Raw genomic sequence first — 22,660 nt, 5'->3', positions numbered from 1 at the left:
TGAATCATAACTGCCTCATAATTCTGCCAGTTCAGCACCTTGAGTGATTTGTTGATTAATAAAACTTCTGGTGCACAAACTGGGTTGAAGAGAATTGCTTTAGACAGACCAAAAATGAAGATTTTTCTACATTGTGCCATCATTAGCTCTTTAAAGCAGAAATTCAGCAGTGTCCCAGCCAAACAAAAGCTACCATGCTGATGTAGCCCGTTTTCTGGGAAATACAGGGGGGAATTTTACAAACAGAAGGGAAACAGGTCTTAGATTTAAGCTAATGAGTCACATGTGGCTTTGAGAATTCTGTATAGTGAGTATAGGATATTGCAAATATTAATGCTCTGCATGAAAGGACAGTGGTGTGAGGGCAACCACGCCCTCCCTTCATCCAGCCCAGACACAGCATGATCTATTTTACATTTCAGGCAGGAAATTATTCTGATTTTGCAAGCACATTCCCTTTTCTTCAGCTGGAGGGTTTCACAAAGATGGCCTGATTTGCCCTGATTTGTCCTCATGGAGAGGAGCCTTGGATAATCCCAGTCTACTCCCTGCTGAGGAACACCAACCAGTAGACCTTTGGTCTTGAGCTCAGGGATGTCTAAACCCAGTGCCTTGCTCTGAAGAAAGACTATTAATTGATGGACCCAACAGTGACAGGGAAGCAGCTGAGATGGCCAGGGAAGGGTGATCAGTTGGCTACGAAAGCTGAATACAGAGGGACCTAAAGGGAATCTCAACAAACTCATCAAATCAATTAGTTTTCTCTCTTTTTTTGGGCAGAACTAATTGCACAATTCAAGACAAGGAGATGATCTTGGTTCCTCTCTCAAGGATGACATGGATGTGATCTCATCTGATTTGTGGGAAAGTTGAGTCCCCAGGGCAACCTCAGCCCAAAGAGCTTCGCCTGCGGGGCCCACGAACCTGCTGAATTTGGAACGGAAAAATCACACACACTCCAAGCCCAGTTTAGCCAAAGCTGGGAGAGCCTGGGAGAGCAGAACACCCTGTGGGAAGATGGGAATGATTTCTGGATGCAGAACAGGAATTACTTATTGGTCTGGGCAGATGCTCTTGGCCAATTAACAAATTAGGGTGATACCGGATCCAAACATTAGACTAATCCTGAGAGAGCCCAAACTGTGTGGACCAACCTATAATAAGTGGGGGTTTAAGATGCTGAGCTCAACTTCGCTGCTTCCCATTAAGTTAAAGCTCCTTGGTTGTATGAATTTCCTTCTTCCCACTAAAAAACTGCAAATAAACCCCCAAAACCTCCCAAATTGCTGAGTTAACTTGCAAAGTAAAGTTAAATTGATGAATGAATTGCAAGCAAAATTACTCTACTGTTAATCACGTTCCTTTTCAATAGTTTCTTAGTAGCATCAGTGAGGTCACTACGCACACCACCACGTAATAAAATCTAAAATCCAGTCAAATTTAGTATTACTCCTTTATATTTTCTTACAGCAGTGGTGGGAACTTGTAGGAAAAAGCAATGTAGTTAAAACAAGAATGAAAGTCTAAATTAAGAACTAAACCACCTCTGCTCCCCCAATCCCACAGGGTGCAGCAAGCACAGACACCTGACAGAAAGTTTCTAACAGGAAACCCAGAGTTGTGAAGACTTAAAATGCACCCACTGCACTTACCATGCTCAGCTCTGCAGAGAAAAAAAAAAGGTGGTTTGCATTTACCCCTAAATTTCACGTTTAAGCACCTTGGGTTGAGGTTCTGCCTGTGCACAGCAGAGCTCGTGCTGTCAGCTTCAACGTGCAACACGAAGGGAGAGGATAATGGTAGGAAAATGAGACAGTAAACAGGAAAGCACCAAATCTCTCTTTATATATGTAAATAAAACAGAGCAGTGCAGGCAGGAGTGTCCATGTTGTCATGCAGGATGAGTTTGTTACGTGACAGAGGATGAGTGAGGAGGAAGAAATGGAGACCAAGTGCATCTCTACTTAACTCATTCTGTAAAGTAACATTGCCAAACGCCTCTGCTTTAAGTAAAAGCCCTCGGAGACAATCTTTTCACAAGCTGAAGTTAGTTTTGAAGCCCAATGAAACCTAATTGAAGTCAAATTCCAGCTGTACCAGCCCTGTACCTTGTATCAGGAATATTCCTTAATATCGCCAATGGTGTGATACCTCCAGAGAGGTGACTTTGCTTTTCATTTTCCTCTTCCAGCTGTGCCTAATGATTTCCCAATAGGCTCCAAATTGCTCTAAGGCACTGGCTTGATGCTGGAAGGCTCCTGGGGTGTTGTTTTTGACCCTTTGGACACAGAATGCACCTGGTTTCCATTTCTGGTGTGAGTGTCATATCAGAGGGGAGGGTGGGTGGGGGAGCCTTACTGTACTTCTCCTCCTTGCACCTCTGCAGGATCTCTAAGCTCCTCTGATGGACTGGGTGGTGGAGAAAGCTAAAACTATCCACACTTTTCAAAACCGCACATGGCACTGCATCATCATGCCCTTGGGAAGCAAAATAAAAACAAACAAAAAAAAATGGAGAGAAGAAAGAGATTATATGAGCAGAAATCAGGAGAGGGGCAAGAACGAGCCCCAGGGACGTGAGAGCTCGAGGGTCATGTCGACACAATTTAACTCCGGTTTCCTCTGGACACGGTGCTGTGGCACAAGAGCTGGATCACATCCCAATCCCAATTATAATCCTTCTTAGCCAGAGCATAATCACTTTCTAATCGCTCCAAGATTCTTTGGGCAAAAATTAGATTATTACATAAATTTACTTCTATTAATTTCGTTTAAAACCCTTCCTGTGCCTCTGCCAGGAGCTTCCCGCAATTCCTGGTGCAGATGCTCCCTGACAGGGCCACCTGGAATCCTTACCTTGCAGCCCAGTGCCACGCTTTGCTCAGACAATGGCAGTTAAAAGAAATAATATAAATTCTTTGCATTAAACAAGGGCTCCATATTCCTGGAGGGCAGATTGGGGTTTGGGTTTGAGGCCCAGAGTTGGAAGGAGCCACCGCTGCGCCGCCAGGAGGAGTTTTGGTGTCCTAGCTCTGACCGTGGGGTGGAGGAGAGGTCACACAGGTGACACTGTGACAACCTCTCCGTCACCCTTGGCAGTGCCAAGGGACATGTGACACTCCCGTAAGGTGCGATGAGGTCACCGAGGAGTTACCTTGTGCCGGCACGTACGGAAGCATTTCATACCAACACATCGACTCATCGGAAAGGACCCGCATGAACTTCCCAAAGGAACACTCTCAAGGGGCCTCTTCCTCACTGTAACACCAGTGAGACCTCAAGGACCAAGTTTTGGATTGCTGCCACCTTTATTTGGCAAATACAGGTGGGTTTTTTTAATTATTTCACAGGAGGTTGTTTTTTTTGGTGCCCAGCTTTGGGGGTAAATCTGCAGAGGCCACTGGGATTGTTTTTGATGAGGTGTTATTATGGAGGTCCACAGTGGGCACTGACCCACAGACCAACCCTTGGTGGCCAAATCCAGTTGCAGAGCCCACTGAGAGCGGGCACAGGCCCAGGACCATGAGACCTTTGTCAGAGTAAGGATTTGGGTCCAACAAAACCAGGATGAGAAAGCTGGGACTCTCCACAGTCAGGTTTATATGAACAGCACCATCTTTTCCACCAAAGGATTAGGGATTTCTTTTGTGTAATAAATGTGTAGCAATGATACAGCAAAAAAAGGCAATCAGCCAAATTTCTTCCCCAAAAACCTCGATAATGTTCCTTTAATCAAAGTTCATGAACAAATCTAGTTCAAACACATAGTTCTATTGGACCATTTAAATCCTCTACGATAAACTCACTGATAAAATAATTAAAAATCAAATTATTGAAGAATTCCACCCTTCAGCCAACTGCAGATTGTGTCCCATCCAGTGAGAGTTGACAGCACTTGGGCAGAAGAGAAAGATACCCAACAAAATTCACAGTGACACCACTTTGCTGCTCTTCACCTCCAGGTTCACAAGGACAATCACACAGTTACCAAAAGTTGCACTATCAGGAGCACAAAAAAAAGGAGAGTCCCCAAAGCCAGCAGGGAAAAATGCTGATTATCCTTCCAGGAGCATCCGCAGCACTGGTGGGCACTGCTGGCATGGAGGAGATAACCAAGAGGATGATGCAAAGAGAAAGCAGAGTAAAATTTTGCAGAGCTTATCCATAAGCCAGGGATTTTTCAGGAAAATCCCTGTTGGGTGTTGCAAGGGTGACTTAGATGGGGAAAAGCAAGAGAGACCCAGCTGGAGTTGAGACAAAAGAGTGCAAAGAGCCCTAAATGAAAGAAGCCTGGTGCAGATATTTCCCTGCTTCTTCACCACACCTGCCTTGAAAAAAACTTCTATACAGATATTAAATGTGCACATGTGGATGAACACGTGTGAGAGAAGTTATTCTCACTTATCTACCACCATTGTATCAAAAGCTCCACAGCTGTGGGCAGTCAGATGCTCAAATCTGGCTCAATAAAGCCATCAAGGTTTGGTAAAACCCAAAATAAACCTCAAACATGTGCTGTCTTTGATTCTCTGCCTTTTACTTTGGAGATGGGGTTATTTTAGTGAAACTTTAATCACTCCCAAATGCTTTCTGCCATTAAGTGCAAAATATCAGTTTGGGTTTTTTCTGCATTATTTTAGGGAGAAGGGACTTGCAGCATCTGGCAGTGGATGTATCACACTGCACTAGCCCATCCCCTGTGCAGACACTGGCCAAGCCTTCTGCCAGGGTATAAATGATCTGAGAGTTGTCAGGAAGTTGAAGACAAACCTTATACAGCTTTCTGAGTGTTTGTGTGTTTTTTCTTTTCCTTTGACTCAAAAAACAGAGGTTACAAAGAAAGCCATTTGAAAACTGGCCAAAGGACACCAGACAGACTTAAAGAGCAGCACTACGTGCTAGAAAAGGTTTAGAAACTCAGCCATCACTATGATTAGTTAGTTTTGGTATGGAAAGAGAAGGCAATGTAAGAACTGAGTCTCAGAATTGTCTGAAAACCTCCACGACTCAAATTTGTACCTATATATTGATATAATATAGATATAAGCAAGTTTGGCCACAAACTCCACACTGAAGAGCAGAAGGGCAGCTGAGGAGTGAGGAGACGAGCACGACCGGTCGCCAGAGACACAGAAAGCGAAGCAGGGCTTGAAATCAGCTCTTACTTCCCAAGCCTGAACATATTTTTATCATCTCCTGGGCCAGCTCACTTTGGCTCAGCCTGGGCTGATGAAAATGCAAAGACGGATTTTGGAAGCCAAAGGTCTTTGTCATCTCCCTCTTAGTGCCACGAAGCCCCGCTGTCCATAAACCTGCCTCACGTGCCAGACAGACCCTGGTTCATGAGGAACATCTTCTCCCTTCCATCGCATCCAAGTGGTTTGCCAGGAAGAGCTGAAAGCTGATTTTTCTGCCTCCTGCTCTTCTTGGTATTTGCTCCCAAGAAAATGATTCTTTCTGCTTGCCCGGTTTCCATCCCTATGCTCCTTGTCCCAGGCTCCTCCATGATGCACCTCTCTGATTAAAAATTAATTCATGGGGCAGCTCTGGGTTTAATTTTAACTCAGCTGACATTTTCCCTGCTGAGGCTCTAATTTCATTGTGAATTTCAAGCCCTCTTGTGCCCAGAAATGAATAGTAATGGCTTGTACCCATCTGCCCCAAATTGCTTTATGCAGAGAAATGGTCTGAAAGCACAGCCAGGCCTCGCCTGCCCCAGCATGATGATGCACCATCACTTCTCTTTAATTTAATGCCTGTGAGGCTGTTCTGGGTGACTGCAAAGCCATGAATTTTGCTACACAAGAGACACGCTCTCTTGGAGCTGAAAGGGTGAACAGCTTGGAAAATGATAGAGAAGAATTATTGCCTTTTTTTGGTTGTAACGGCTCAAGAACTCTCATGAAACCAATTTGTCTTTTCTGCTTGATAATTTTTACACCTCTGAATGTTCAGGTTTTCCTATCTGTACATTCTACAAAACAGAAAAATTCAAGTAGCAGTAAAGCGAAAATATTTCCTTGTGATCCATTAAAATCCAAATGTCCCTTTTAAACATAACTTCTTCAAAAACCCTACCTGCTATTTTAATAAGTTTTTTAACAGATAAATCACTTCATAGATCAGGCTACTTAAAACAGTATAATAATATCTTAGACCTCAACTGCAAAACAGGCACCAGGATTAGGAGAGGGACACACGTACCAGTTTTCTTCTCCACGTATCGTTTCCCAGCCTCCCTGAAGGCCACTGTGGCCCTGAAGAAGGCCCTGAGGACAGCCCAGCGGAACACGGCCACGGGGTCGATGCCGATCATTCCGCAGATGAAGGCATTCCTGCTGCTCCGCAGCAGAGCCACGATGTCCGGCCGCATGTGGTCTGTGTTCTTCTCCCGGAAATCCTGGGGAAGGAGGAAAAGGAAGGGGAGAAAAGAGGAAAATAAACAATATCCACGTGATATTCTGGGTAAGATCTTCCACAGCTATTGAATCCTGCTTCCATCTTCCTTTTCTGCTCCCATATTAGATGCCTCCTTCTGACCATCATCTCTGATGCTTATCACGGGCATTTATTGCATCCGAAACACGATTAAATCCCGAGACTCTTTATTCCCCAGGCTCCCTTGCCCACCAGAATTCCCTCTGCCAATAACTGGCATGAGTAGAACTAAAGTCAACTTTGAAACGGTTCCCGCGGGATTTCAGGAAGTACCTGGGGCAGTGGGATGCCGAGACCTGAGCTCACCTGACCTGCCTTAAAACTGGCTCCTGGTGAGTAAAACATTGGGTTTTCTATCCAAACCAAGCCCAGGAAGGACACCCAACACACAGTTTCAACCTGTCATCAGGACACAGCACTAACCTAAATTCCTCCCCCAAATGCCCACGTGGAGGAGAACAGGAAGCCCCAATCCCCACCTTCTCATTCCAGCCGAGCTTTTCACCAAACACTTCTCTCCCGACCCATGCATCTCTTCCTGAGCCAAAACCTCCCCAAAACATGTCTGTGGAGCCTCCCCCTCCCCATCCCAGAGTTAAATGGAAACAACTCCCAGGGAACAGCTGGGGGACAGACCTTGACTCCGTACTTCACTTTGCCGGCGTAGTGTTTGATGATGAAAGCCGGCTCCATGACCGCCGGAAACTCGATGTAGGAACTCCCTTCATGCTGACGCTTAAATTTGTCCAGCAGTGTCTGGTTTGTAGCTTGAGGGAAACTGAGTGGGAAGAATTAAACAGAAGAGAGCTGTAAACACAAGGGAAAAGCTTTCACCTCTTCCTTCTCGGTCACAAAAGGGAAAACAGAGATATCCTGAGTTTCTACTTCTGTGCCTGCTTGGGCAGAGCATCTGGGTAGGAGCAAGGTAATCCTCCACCCTCCAGCTTCATGTAAATCTGCAGCTTAGGGGTTTATTCCACACCTTTCCCTAATTTGAGGTGTTCTAGCCCAGCACGGAATCGCTGGGACAGCATCACTCAATGAAGGAGCAGAGCAGAAACCTCCAAGCAAATGGTGGGAGGAGACCTCGTGTCCTGGGCCACAGCCACGTGGATCTGAGGGGACCAGGGCAAAACTGCCTTTCTCTGCCCTTCACAGGGAGAGAACTGTCAGGGGTATCTGACGGAAGAACCATTTTGCTCCAAAGTTTCCACCCAAAGGCAGCTCCAGAGTCACACACTCCTCTGGGAAATTCCACCAAGATGAGCTGGGTGGATGAACCAAGGGTGAACACCTGAGCTGCAGTTGTGATGTCCATGAAACCCTGGGGAAGTGCAGCTCCTAAACAGGAGTGCCCTCAGCTCATCCTGGCTTAATTTTTACAGTAAATTGATCAATCCACCTTGTACCCCACTAAAAGCAAACACACAACCTGCACTCGGCTTCTCCCTTTACTAAGCTAAGCCTTGAGCATGTTCCTGTTGTTACACCATAAGGGACAGGGAGAAAAATGAGGATAGAAGCAGGAGAAACCTTCTCCCTTCCCTTTAATGGAAGAAATTCTGGAAAAACAATTTGAATGATTATTTGTTTAGGCTTTTTGCTCAGCTTGCTGGTTGTCCACCGCTTGCATTACCACCTCAAAAACAAAACCAGAGACACAAATCAGCCCAGTGAGATAATCAGCACCTTTCTGGGAAGAATCACAAGAGGTAAAACTGAAGGATAAACACATCTGCAGTGAAAACCCAAATATCATTGGCAAAGCCAGCACTTTTCTACTCACTTGCTTTCCTCATCCAGCAGGTGGAGCAGCCCCGTTGGCTTTTTGCTGATCAGATTGATGCAGCTGGAGTTGTCTATGTAGTCGATGTTGTGCCAGCTAATTCCTTCTGCTCTATATTCCTCCTAAAAGAGCCCCACAGATGACATCATGTTTGGTGCAAGCAAAAACAAAAGCCAAAATTCAAACAGGTTGGTGGAAACTGATGCACAATTTACCAAAACGATTGTCTCTTGTGTTGATGTGCCATCAAGGCTTCCTGTGATGGTAAAGAAAAGGATAAAGAACTGCTGGAACAACCTAAACCACAGAGAACCACCTGGCATTTTACAATTTCAGATGCACCAGAGGTTTGTTCAGACATGGGTTGGCTGTGCAGGGATTTTTCCTTTTCTTCTCCTGATTTGCTGTTAAATCACAGCACAATTTGGGTTGGAAGGGACCTTGAAGTTCATCTGCCATGGGCAGGGACACCTTCACTAGCCCAGGTTGCTCCAAGCCCCGTCCAACCTGGCCTTGGACACTTCCAGGGATGGGGCAGCCACAGCTTCTCCGGCCAACCTGTGCCAGGGCCTCCCCACCCTCACACCCAACAATTCCTTCACAGTATCCCATCTAACCCTGCCCTCTGGCAGTGGGAAGCCATTCCCCCTTGTCCTGCCCCTCCATCCCTTGTCCCCAGTCCCTCTCCAGCTCTCTTGGAGCCCCTTTAGGCACTGGAAGGGGCTCTCAGGTCTCCCTGGAGCTTCTCTTCTCCAGCTGAACACCCCCAGCTCTCCCAGCCTGGCTCCAGAGCAGAGGGGCTCCAGCCCTTGGAGCAGCTCCGTGGCCTCCTCTGGACTCACTCCAGCAGCTCCATGTCCTTGTGCTGTTGTTCCCCAGAGCAGCTCTGCAGGTGGGGTCTCACCTGAGGGGGGCAGAGGGGCAGAATCCCCCACAGTGCACGGGAGGGGTTTTGGATGCCAGGGGCACATTGAGCTCCTCATCCATCAAAGCATCACCCAACATTTTAGCATTAAAATTATTATTTAGTTGCTGGAAGAAAAGTGGTACAATATATACAATACATTCCTTTAATGGCAAGAAAAAGTACATCTTCCTCTCCTGATTCCATAGGCTTTGATCTTCTGGATCTCACACTACTAATGGCTGGTGCTCTACAGGCTAATGAAGAGACCTCCAGGTAGCCAAGGTCACCACTCCAAAACCAGCAAAACCATGACCCTCTACAGGATAGTGAAGACCTGTCCCCAAATTCATGCTGAGGCAAAAAAACCTATCCATTTTCCACCAAAGTAACTCCAACTGTTGCTCTCTTGTAAAGCTCATCTCCTCAGAGACATATTTATCAACTGGATTTCTTGAAGAACTCTTATGCAGAAATTATTTTAGGGAATCTGGATGAAAGCAGAGTTTAAAAATCATAATTTTTATCGTATGCTTTTAAGGCTCATGACTCACTGTGTCTAAACAGAGAGATTGGAGCGTGCACCTTATTCCATGTGGTAGAAAAAGTCCTACCCAGCCAAACTGTGTTTTTACTTTAGAACATTGTGATGGCAAAATTGAAGAAGAAAAGCAAAAAACTCCTAAAATCCTAATTTGATGCATCTCTCCAACAATCCAATTAATTATATTATTGCTATCTGCCTTCATTTTTAACATGAGCAAACAACTTCAAAAAGGGTCCATCCAACTCTCCCCATCCAAAATTGACACAAACTTGACAGATATTATTTTTAGAATTAAAGAGTATCAAGTGTTTTGAGACATTTCACAAGAAATGTTTCCTAAAAACTCCCAACAAGGTCCTGAATTTAGTATTGGAGACACTGTCCACGCCTAAACCCACGATACAGACTCTGTGCAGGCCTAGAAGGAGGTTTTAACATCCCTAAAGCCTTTTGGGTTCAAGATACGACTCCATCCCATTGGAAAAAAAAAACTCCTGAAAATCCACGATGGATTTTATTTTTTTTAATTTAATTTTTTATTCTTTTTCCTTCAGTTTCTGCAGAGCAACCACGACGCAGCAGACATGCACCACCACATATTCAACTCCCTGTAAACTACAGGCACTTGAAAACCAGGTATTTGAGTAAAACTCACCCCATTTTCAGCACAAGGCAGGAAAAAAGTTCCTGCATGGGCTGCACATTCCGGAGCTTCTCCTGAGTGATTCAGGAGAGGGATGGTGGTAATGGGAGTCAGCATCATCCATCAACCCCCTGCCTCTGACAGCCCCTTCACTGAGTGCAGGGTGCATCAGTCCCAGCTTTGCCAGCTCAAGCCTGGCTGGGAGCACCTGGAGAGCAATAAATCGAGGAGCTGATCCCAGAGCAGCGTTAGTTCAGTGCTCACGGGTGGCTGGTGGAGGTTACTGTACTCACCTATTTATTACCGTGACTCCTCTCTGAACTACTTCTGTGAGGGCCTTCCATTTTTGTTCCCCCCTCAAGCCTCAAATTATGCAGAGTTTTAAGCCTTCACATGCCCAAACCAGGCACAAACCATCACCCTGCTCTAGAAGCCTCTAGACATCCATCCCTGTGGGGCAGCTGCACAGTGAACAGGGCTCAACACTAAAAACTCCTGCTCCTCAAAGCAGTGCAAAATCACCAATTGGTAATTGGTGGATGTTGAGTTTAACTCTACTCCAGTAAATGACCCTAAAAGACCAGTGTTCAAGGTCTCTGCTTCTCCAGGCTCATTTTAGGCTCTTCCCCAGCTTTCAGGCCAGTCGTCACCTCCCTCCTGGCCTTGGTTCCTTCAGCTGCAGGATTTTGGCTAATTTTCCCCTCTTCAGCTCTTCTTTTTCCTCTGGGCTGGGTCAGACAAATTCAGTCCCAGGCACTGGGGTTGCTCCCTCCCTTCTATCCCCACTTCAACCTCTTGCTGCACTGGCCAAATGTGAAGGGGGATTAAAGTCCTCAACTAACAACCTTTTCCACAATAACTCAGACGTGCTCTCGTTTCAAGGCAGGCGCATAAGCAGCAGCAGGAACCATTCCAAAGCTTAAATGGGAAAAAAAATCCCCTTATTTATTTTTTTCCTAGCATTTTTCCAGTTATTGGTTTGGTTGCCTTCAGGATCACAGCTCAGGAGATGTAACTATGGCTTTGGGACTGACCAATGTAATTCCTGGGGTGTTTCCTGGTCTCAGAACACCCTGGAGATCGTCCACATAAAGGCAGAAGCTTTAGGGTAAAATTGTACATATGTTAAACTGAATTAAATTGCAGTTATTAATACTCTATATAATTTCTATATTCATATTCTCCTGACTGTCTTCCTGCAGAATTCAGGAATTCAGGAATCTTTAAATCCTTAAGATATCCTCCAAAATATTCCTTCACTTCTGAGTACGACAATAAAGCCTCTGCCGTCCTTTGAAGGATTCAGGGTCCTTGCAGAACACTGGAATATCAAGGAATTTCATCCAAACAACAAGAGGTTTTCATTTGACAAGATAAAGACAACATGAAACACTTTCAGTCCATTCAAATCAAAAAACCTCGAACTGGAAGCTAATTAAAAATCAGCTTAAATTTATACTTTGACTTCAAACTAAGATACATTCAGGGGCCAATTCAAATGTCCTATTCCTAGAAGATCACCTTTACATCAAAACCCAAATTCTTGAAATCACCACTATCTACAGAAGTTTCTAGCGCAGTAAAGTCCACAGAGCCCTGGTTTTGGCATCCTTGCTCCCAATACAAATGTGGGAATTTATTCCTCCCACCCCTGGACAGCTGAAACCTGAGTGATGCAAGTTCCCTGGAAAAGAGAGCACTGAGCTCCCAGACTCGGCAAAAGAAACGGAGTGAAGAACTAAAAAAAGCCATTCCCTCAAGGCCCTTCACCATTTTTGTTGCCATCCTTTGGACCCTCTCTAATTGCTTAATATCTTTCTAATATTGCAGGTGAGGCTGCCCCGGCTCAGCACAGAGTGGGACAATCCCCTCCCTGAGGCTGGGCCTGATGCCCCCCAGGACACAGCTGGCCCTCCTGGCTGCCAGGGCACTGCTGACCCATGGCCAACTTGCCCTTTTTTCAAGGTCCCTTTCCCGGCACTGTTTCCCAGCATCTCATTCCCAGTCCGTCCACTCATCTGACCCAAGGGCTGTTCCAGCCTGAAGGACTCGGAGCCTGTGCTGTGTCCCGAGCGGAGCCGGGGCCGCGGGGCCGCACTCGCTGCCAACTCAGCAAAACAGTACAATTTGCATTTGGCCTCTCTGACTCAGCTGCAGCTCAGGAGAGAAGGCTGGTGGTGACTTCATCTCGCCTCTCTTCAGGGGAAAAGCCCCATGTATATATTTATTATATCAAGGGATTCGATCCAAACAACATGAGGTATTTATTACTGAATTATCTCACTCGATATTCAGGAAGATGTGGCTGAGCAGGGAGGTGGCTCAGGAGAACAGGCAGCATTAATCTGAGTTTTTGTTGTTCCAAAATGATGCTTTTTAGAGGTTCAAATGCACAGATTGATCTGAATAAAACACAATTTGTGATGCTCAAATATATTAAAAAGATATGAAATGGAGATCCAGACTCTGAAATGCACATGGAATATGAGTGCAAATCATTACTGAATCTTAGTACACCTGACAGCATTACCTGAAGCATAACAGCATGTAAAATCTGGAGTGCCAAATAAACAGAATGAGGCAGAATAAGCAACATTTTTAAATATGAAAATTACAGGAACTGTAGGAAAGAGAGAGACAAGCACTGTTAAAGATAAACCCCACCTGCCTCCCCCAATCCAGAGCACGAACGCTGCTTATGGCCCACAGTACAAAGAATTTAAGATTAAAATACACATGCTGAGCAGCAGGAAAACCTTCCCAACAGGGCCACTAGGCCTGGTGAAAATCCTCCTGCTAGGAACAGAAAAATGTCATCATTTTAGAATTGAAGCTGTTGAGAACAAAGTCCCGTTATCTTTCCGGGAGTGTCAGCCCAGTTCTGTTACCAGGACTTTATTCAGGTGCTAAGCCAAACCTAAACACACCCTGATCCAAGCTGGGATTAAAGATTTACAGGTCTTGAGTGGGAGAAAACCCACCCACAAGCCCAAAAGAATCTTGGAGATGCTGGAAAATGTCTTTCCACATCCACACATTCTTGATTATCAATGACTCCATATCCAGTCACGGTCAACAGTAAATAAAAACAATTAAATAAAACCGAGTAAATAAAAAAAATCAGAGGAGAAAGCATTAAATATGATGTTTAAGCTCACACCTATCTAGAGTTTTGTGGTCCCTGGGGAACTGGGAATATTGCTCCCCAAAATCCTGTGGTAAAATTCAGAGGTGGTTGGAGGGAGTGACCAGGAGCTTGAAAAACCAAAGAGGAAATGCAGAGAAGAAATGAAAGAGGAAATGTGATAAAAATAAAACATAAAACCCCTCCTAAGCTTCCTACCTGTCTAAACCCACAAAACTAAGGGCTTAGAAAACTCAAATCCAAATCCAAAAACTCAAAACTTAAATCCAGCAGAAGACCCCACCAGTTCATAGATAGAGCCAGCCCAGCCCCAGGACTTCATCTCCCCAGGCCTTTCCTTACCACGGCATAGGAAAAACCTTGTTTACACAGGAAAATTCCCAAATTAAAGTGGGATATCAACTGAAAAATCCCTTTTCCCAGCGTAACTCCACGTGGGAACACTTCCCATCGTGCTCCTGTCATACAGACTCGTGTAGTGCAGAACCATACAATAAACAGTTACTTTGGGATGTCTAAATGTATATATTTGGTATAAAAATTCCCGACTAAACAGCAGGGTGTGAAATTCCTCCCTTCTTTTCTCCAACACCATCTGCTTCAGCTTCAGGCAGTGTTTGCAAAGTGAGAAATCAAGAATTAACTCCCTTCCCCGTTTCTCTCTATTCCCAGCTGACTTCCCCAGCTTAAAATAATCCCCAAATATTCTTCTATCATCTAATATGTTCAAATGGGCTGTTGTATGAGAAATGAAAGGAGTCAAACCTCATAAAAGCTCCTTTCTGGATATGTCTCTATACATTGGCACCCTAAAACCCATTCTGGGCAGCCTGGGAATGTTGTTCACTGCTGGAAATGGCAGCAAGGTGTGGGGAAACCTGTCCACCCAGGATTCCTCCATCCAGGAATGACTCTATCCCGTGGAGGATTAATTGTTTGTTCAGCAACTGCAGGTTTGGCGTCGTGAGTAGAATCATTTATGAGAATTAAAATGGGCTTGATATGATAAATCCATGGGAGAGGAGAACCTTCTTATTAGAAAGTTCATGAGAAATCCATGAAATGGGAAAACATCACTATTCTTAGGAAGTTCCTGAATGAACATGCCCAGTGTCTGGGTCGGTGCCGGTGCTGCAGACAAGGCAGATGCCTCGAGTTCCCAACATCCCTCCAGAAGATTCCAAGGCTGACAATCCAACGTTTTCATTTAGGAACAAGGATTTTTATGCTTGGTCTCAATTAAAGTAGAAAAGGAATTTATAGATGCAGCCATGTCACATATATATAAATATATAACACAACACAGACACAATAAAATCTAAATACTGATCCATTCCCCATAAATACAGAGCCTATAAACAGGTTCTGAAGGCACCCTCTGTCAGTGATACAGTCTGGCACTGCAGAGGGTCTGAGCCTTCCCTTGAAGTAAACGTCCTCCTTGGGATGGTCTTCTCTCCTTTGAGGTGACTATTTCAGCAGCTCCTCAGCAAATGGTAGGAAAATTTGGCTTTATTTTGAGGCTGATGCTTCACCCACTGACAACCTCCCACCTGCTGTACGTAGGCAGCCTTAGATTTAATTTACTGGAATTTGGGCTGTTTTAAACCGGTACAGCCCCTCACCCAACCTCCACCCCAGGAACCTGGGAGAGGCACAGGTCCTGTGTGGAGAAATCTGACAGTCCAGATTAAACCATGGGGGTACTTGGCTGAAAGTTGGATTTGATGATCCTGGAGACTTCCCCCCGCCCCCCCTTGCTATGACAGCACAATAGAAACCTTTCTAGGTGAATAAATAGATTGTTATCCTTCCCAATCCAAGAGTTTGCCAGACTGGGTAGACCAGGATTTCTGGTCTTTACCTTTTCCCCATGTTTAGCTCCAAGGAGGAGGCTGCTGCTGCAAAAGGCCTGTATTTATAGAAGTCTCCAGGCTGGAGGCCAAGAATGCCTGAGAGTTGTTCCCAAACCACTGGAAATAGTGTCGTCTTCAGACAGAAGGTTTAAAAAAAGATTCACAAGGCTCATTGTATTAGATATCACCAGGAAAAAAAAGAGGGAATAAAGGGTAAAATAATCCCATGGTTCTGTCAGATGACTTTGTGGAGGCTATTTTGGTTTCCATAACATCAGCAGATGCCACAGCAACAATTCCTTCATGGTTGAATGGTGTTCTTGCAGACAGATTCTACTGGGATTTTAAGAAAAATCCTTAGTGACTATTCTCTGTCATAACTTTTTTAGCAGAAGTGTCCAAGTATCTCAGCAACCTCTTCAGCCTCCGGCAACCTTTGGAGATCCAGGAAGGATTCAGAGTAGGATCTACCCACTTCAGGTCCCTATCACCATGACATCAAGACATCAATTAAACCCTTAAAAAGCCCAAAATACATCAGATAAATTTACATTTTGCAGTAATAGAACTATTTTTCTGTCTTGAAACACAGTATTAACTCCCTGCTCTTCACCTGTAGGCTGGGGACTGTCACTAAAGTGCTGGTTACTCTCCGGGCCAGCAAGGAAGGAAGGACATTTGGAAGACCTAAGATCTGAATATCCCAGAACCCCAAAATATGCTGAGCTGGAGGGGACCCACAAGGATCATCTGGTCCAACCCCTGGCCCTGCACAGGACCATCCCCAAGAGTCACACCCTATGCTCCAGAGGAGCATCCCAACACTCCTGGAGCTCTGTCAGCCTTGGTGCTGTGACCACTGCCCTGGGGAGCCTGTTCAGTGCCCAACCACCCTCTGGGGGAAGAACCTTTTCCTGAGATCCAATCTGACCCTGCCCTGACACAACTTCAGGTCATTCCCTGGGGTCCTGTCACGATCCCCACAGAGCAGAGATCAGTGCCTGCCCCTTCTCTTCCCCTCACAAGTAAGTTGTAACTGCCATGAGGTCTCCCCTCAGTCTCCTGTTGTCCCAGATGCATCATTAGGTTTTCTTCCCATCAAACCCACTCCTCCACACACAGTACAAAACTCCAGGAAGAGGAAAATAAATGGTTTAACCCCACAATTCATTCACCCAGGAACCGGTGCCCTTCTGTATTTATAGAACACAAACTATGCCGAGATGCCCCTGTTTCCCATCAGCAGAGCTTGCAGTGCTCCTGCCAGGATCCAGGGGATCCCAGCCCAATCCTAGGAATCCCCTTAGGGATGACATCATCTCTGGGGAGGTTGCAGAAACCTGTGCCCTGAAATCTCACCTCACTGGGGTATCACCTCTCTCTAGCCTTAAGGAAGGGTCCTCCCTCCCTGAATCTCTTCTAGGAAGTGTATCAGTGAGGTTTACAAAAAAACAGCTGGTTTGGCTTTGAAATAGTATTAAAGTTGGCATTTTTATGGTGGATAATGGGAAAATAGAGCTGGTCCTAGAAATACACATAAGGTTTCCCATTCCCTTCTCAAAGTATCTATTGAGCCAAGTGCACCAGTCACTAAAAACCTGAAATTAAAGGGGTTTGAGCAGCTCTGCTCCACTTTATTGACCAAAAATACAGAAAGTTAACAGAAACCATCCAACTCAAGAGCAAACATTCCCTAAAAGATTTACTCAGAGCTATATTGCTTAGTTTTGATCATCCTTATACTCCAAAATGTACCTTCAGTTCTCTTGTCCTGCTTGTTGTTGGATGTTTGGAGAAGCCTCCTCCACTCCTAATTAACAGACTAAACCATCCTGTACCTGTTACTTGCTGAATTACAGCCTGGATTTTTGTTATCTGTTAATCTGAGGCTGGAAAGCGACACCCAGTCTGAACCAAACCTAAAGCAAAGCTTAAAGTTCAACCTTTCCTAATCTGCCAGGGCTATTGAAGGTCTTAATGTTCTCAAGCCTGACCTTGGAGAACATGTGTGAAGTGACATTTCCCCTCTCCCCACACAAATCAACACTGGGAAGCAAAAATCCAGCAGAAGATTGGGGTGGCATCTTCAGCAGATGCCAAAAAATAACTTATCCGGGATATTAAATGACACAGCAGCAAGTTCAGATAAAGGCAAGGAAGGAATCGCTCACGGATGAGCCTCTAAGCACAGATCAAGGAGACAAAGGAGCAATGGGTAAGGCCTCCATGACGTTTTTGTAACCCAAAATGTTTATTTAAAACCAGCAAATCTCTGGCTGGATTTTATTTCACAGGAGGCACCGAGTCATACGGGAAATGAGAGGTTAAATCTGAGTAATTCAGTGGACACTCCTTAACAAAAGAGAACTAAAGGGACAATTTAAGGACTTTATCAATGCCACAAACTGTCAGCACTCAGTGGCATCAGAGAGTAAATACTGCCAGCCTTACCTGTTCCAGTTTGAAGGTGTGCTGGTTGAAGTAGTGCTGGAGGCGCTCGTTGGCAAAGTTGATGCAGAATTGTTCAAAACTGTTGTTTTCATAGTCTTCAAACCCAAAAATATCCAGGACTCCAATGGATAAAGTCTGCAAGGAAAATAAGAGTGAAGATTAGAACAAAAGCACATAAAGCCAGTGGATTGTTTGTAGGGAGCACATAATCCAAAGAATACAGACGGAATTAAATTGAGTTAATAACAGGAATTTTCCTGGAATCGTTGATATGGTGCCATCTGGAAGAATTCACCCCATCAGAGAGACAACATGTAACTTTAGATATCTGGACAGATGGACTTGTTCTAAGAGAAAAGTCCTTTGAGAGGTGGAGGTTTTTTTTAATTTATAGACAAATTGCCATCTTTGAAGAAACCTGAATCCAGTTCCAAGTTATTCTCTTGGATTTAAAACAACATTGATCTTTTGAGGAGAGAAATGGAGATAGGGTTGGGAAACAAACACTTGCAGCCCACCCAAACACCCTTCCAAGGTGAACAGTATCCAAGCAAACCCACTCCAACTGCAAACCTTGGGAAGAAACTCCCACCAGCACCCATAGTTTTGGGATGAGGGGGATGGAGAGGCCCCTCTGTGTTCCCCTTAGCAGATAAACCTCATCCACACAGGGGGAAAAACAAGCTCCACGTTGTTCTGCTGCAGCTTCCAAGCCTGTACGTGGCTGTTCTGTTAAACATCTAATTAATAACAATTAGTTACAAATAAAGCTGTCCACCCAGCAAGCCTGTTGTCTCAGAGGGGGAATGAAAAGTCTGAAGGACACGTGCACAGAGAGCTCCACCAGCGGCTCCTCAGTGCACCAAGCCCTGGGGTCCAACCAAAGCCTCCACACAGGCTCCATTCACCCGTTACAATTAACTAAACAGAATTAATGAGAGAGGTAAAAGCGTTAGCAAATGAACCAAAGCTCAAGTAGGGAGGAGAAACTTCCTCTCTCCTCTGCCCCTCAGAAGAACGGAGAGCAGCCAGGAGCTCCCGGCTTTCAACTGACCGGCATTATCTGCACTCTGGATTTTGTAAGACTTCCTTCTTGAGACCAGCTTAACTCCACTGCCAGGAATATAAACCAGATTATCCACGAGTCTCTCAATTCTATGCCCATTTTCAACAGATCACATCAGTTGGGAGGAAAATATTCCTTCTGTGCCCAACTCCTGCCCAGGGAACCCCTCTGGCTGAACCGGCACAGCGACCGCAGGCAGAGTGGCCACGGCTCATGAGCTGGAGCTTTGTGTGACATGGACTTGGGCTGCTGGGACAAGTGGAAACACAAGGAAAAAGGCATTTAAGCACAAGGATAAGGCTCTAACCCATTTTCCCGAGAGTTCTTTGGCTACTTTATCCTTCACCCAGGCCTTTCTCCCTATCCCAGGGCCAGGCAGGCTCTGCCTCTCGCCTGTGCCATGCCAGGGATGAAGGCACTTGGCCAGCTTCCCAGAGTTTGCATCACTTGGAGAAAGGCCCATGAGAAACAGCCATTTGACCAGAGGATAGGAATTGGGAACCACCAGAGCAAGGACTGAACCTGGCAGAGGAATTTGCTCGCACTCGCTGCTTCCCAAGGGTTGATCCCTCTCCTGCTCATCCCAACGAGCCCTTTTGTTCCCAGACATTCATTAACTGACAGCCTAACGAGTAGAAAGCTTCTGCCTCATCTTTGTTTCAGCTACATTTCAGGGAGAATCCTCCTTAAACTCTCTGTATAATCAGCAGCTCCGACTTTATCCGTATTATACATGGAAAAAGTGATGATGGAAACAGGACAAAGTGACTTTTTCTCATCCAGTGCTCCCTTTGCATCCCTGTGTAAATAAATCCCGACCCCAACCACCCCACCCCTGAAACTCCCCTAGATGAAAGTCTCTATTCCACCACATAAAACCAAGACTTACAAGATGAAATGCTTGCATTCCAGAATCCTTATGATTTCCCAACACCAGCTTTCCCAAGCATGGGGCTGATATTCTGTGGGAATAGTTAAGGCTCTGCCACGAGTGAAGACTTTAAGCTGAACAAGGTTTTTAAGCTCCCACGGACTTGATTTCATACGAAACAACTCAGCACAAAAAACCCTTTCCCTTTTTTTCCAGCCCTGGTTCATTTTTTGCATCGAAACTGCTACCAAATATATTTTAATGTGGGTGTGGAAATCCATTTATCAGGCAAAACACATAGAGCAAAAAACAGCTATCTCAGGTATAAAAAGAATCCTATTAAAATATTATATTTTAAAGCTCTTTTTTTTTTTTTTTTTTTTTTCAGACATCCACAATTAAACATATCGAGAACTATAGAAATAACCTGTATTTAACAAAAGCCCTGCAGGTATCAAGAGGTGAGGGTGGTTCAGTTCACTCTGCCCGTTGTTACACAGAGCAAACCAGTGTTTTTCTCACCTCACTGTTGGTGTAACTCCCAAACCGTCCCAGAATACAAAGTTTCAGATGTTGTGAAGGGGTTTTTGCAGAGTTTCACACCAGACAAATCCTGGCAGACTCTGCTGAGAATCAGGTCATTTGTTGTGGAGTTTCCAAAAGAAACAGGTCAGTGGATGGCACTGGGTAAAGCTTTTCGAATAGAGAAATTTGGAATTCGTGGCTATTTTTCTGCTTTCTGGCCCCAAAAAATCTCCTGGCACCTTGGTAAAAAGGGTTATATCAGTTTTTCCATGATAGAGAAGCACAAATCTGCCAGTAAAGAGCCAATTCTTGCAGCAAGGTGCAAAAAAATTATTTCCATTGATGTCTGAGTAAACGACATTATTTTGTTAAACTGCCTGTTAAAAAACTGTGATCTGAGTGCTTTTAAGACTAAATTTGCAGCCCAATATTTAAAGAGAAGCATCAAAGGAGTTTTCTTTACAAATCTTTTAATTCTTCAGTTTCACCCCCCCCCCCTTTGAACAGGAGCCACGAGGAAATCACACAAAGATGAAACAGAATTTAGGCCTCCACTTGCCAAGTGTAGTTTATGTGTTAATGTCGTTTCTTTATCAAAATTAATATTTCAAATTCAAAAGTGTGGGCTGCATTAATTAGCATATCAAATCTACAGCAAAATTACTGCGATTAAAAGTGTACTTTTACAAGGAGTTTTAAAATCTGGGCAGATCCTGGTCAGGGAGCCTTTCTGCTTGAGATGATTAAAAAAAAAAGCCTCCTGCTTCACTAAAACTGGCCCAGTCAGGACACTGAAACCCAGCACGAGTTTTAAGGGCTTTTGGCAGAGCTCTGGAAGCTCTGTGCTCCCCAATGCCAATAAACAGTGAATGTTGGAGCTGATTTATGGAGCCCCAAACGCACTTTGGTGATGTCACCCCACCATGGAGGTGTGTTTTGGCAATCACAAAGAGGTTTGTTTCAAATTCAGGGGGAAAAACTTATTTATTACTAATTTTTTAAATCTTTTATCTCTTTGAAATTTTAAAATTTCTTTGTTTTAAAATATTCCAAAGCCAATAGTGGAAAAAATCTCCCGCAAAACCCAAAACAACCCCAAAACCCATCACCACTAAATCTGAAAGGACAACTCCAACCTGCATCACCCCAATACACACAATGATATAAAGTGAGAGGCAGTGATTTGCTACAATTTGGGAGCTGGATCCCAAAATTAATGAACTGATGCACATTAAAACACGTTGTGTGTTCAGCAATTCTCGCTCTGTTTCAGGTCAAATCACCAAGAATTAATTAGTTGATTAAATTTAAATGACTTTTCTTCACGGTCATGAATTCTTCATGAATCCAACCATGAATTTTCTTTATGGCCATTAATTTTAATGAACTTTCTTCATGAATTCAACCATGAATTTTCTTCATAGCCATTAATTTTAACGACTTTTCTTCATGGTCATGAATTCTTCATGAATCCAAGCATGAATTTTTCGCCATGGCCATTAATTTTGATCTTCTTTGTGGCCATGGGTTCACCATCATCTCCACGTAGGCATCACGTCACCCAAAAACAGCAGTAGGGTGATTTAGGAAGAAATTAAGACACTTCACAAGAACCAAATGGGAAAAGCTTAAACAAACCCCTCAGAAATGCTTTTTGATCCACCACAATCTCCACTATATCATCGTTTGGAACAACGAGATGGACTTCTAACAGTTCCTAACCTGATTTATGGAAGGAGAATTCAATAAGAGACTCTCTGAGGTTGAGTAATCTCATTCTCCAGAGGAGGAAAAGGCTCTGACCTCATTAATAAAGGTCAAATTTCAGACAGTTTGTAGGGGATCATGAGAACATAAAAGAAGCTGAAAGGGAGGGAGAGAAGACCAAGGAAAAGGGAGTCGAAGTGAAGCCGATCCACAGCTGCCATTACCATGAACTATCAAATAACTTATTCACAACTCTGCTCAGGAATAACATGCTACAAATCCTGTCAGCAAGCAAGATAAGCCAAATCCCACTGTGTTTTCCCAAAATAATTCACTGTGCATTTAACATAATTTGGATATCAAAGGTCTGATTTACATCTCCCAAATACTTGCTTGAAAATGAGGAAGAGCGATGGTCGAGTGTTTATTTTTTTCTACCCAGCTTCATCTTTTGATCTTCTCCTTACTGCTGACATCAAATAAACACATACTGGGATCTGAAAATTGTCTCCATTCCCATTGTCCCACTCAAATCAAAATTTACACTCACAAAGATAAACTTTCATGTTAATTTTTCTCATCTGCTTCTCCCATACACACTCTAAATTCAGATGGTTTTGAGCCTTATTTTACCTCTGCATAATGTGATTTTCATCTGAGAAAGTCCTCTGCCCAAAATCCATCATCTGACACCTTCTGAACCTTCCCAACCTGCAGGATC

General features: G+C 44.3%; 1 protein-coding gene across 7 annotated transcripts in view; it reads right to left on the bottom strand.

Moving 5' to 3' along the window:
• The window catches only part of MYO9A (myosin IXA), a 167,954-nt gene that overhangs the window by 42,074 nt on the left and 103,220 nt on the right, over positions 1–22,660 (bottom strand). For all 7 annotated transcript variants that reach the window (XM_050309995.1, XM_050309999.1, XM_050310000.1 and 4 more), the window contains 5 exons: positions 17,771–17,905; positions 8,225–8,346; positions 7,075–7,216; positions 6,205–6,400; positions 2,359–2,478 (listed from right to left, as the gene is read on the bottom strand). In XM_050309995.1, coding sequence (XP_050165952.1) covers positions 2,359–2,478; positions 6,205–6,400; positions 7,075–7,216; positions 8,225–8,346; positions 17,771–17,905 — 715 coding nt within the window. The remainder of the gene's footprint in view (positions 1–2,358; positions 2,479–6,204; positions 6,401–7,074; positions 7,217–8,224; positions 8,347–17,770; positions 17,906–22,660) is intronic.

The sequence above is a fragment of the Myiozetetes cayanensis genome, unplaced genomic scaffold (genome assembly GCF_022539395.1).
Source record: "Myiozetetes cayanensis isolate MyiCay16 unplaced genomic scaffold, myiCay2020 scf14, whole genome shotgun sequence".
In the NCBI taxonomy this organism is placed as follows: Eukaryota; Metazoa; Chordata; class Aves; order Passeriformes; family Tyrannidae; genus Myiozetetes; species Myiozetetes cayanensis.
This window is presented reverse-complemented; position numbering and strand designations above follow the sequence as displayed.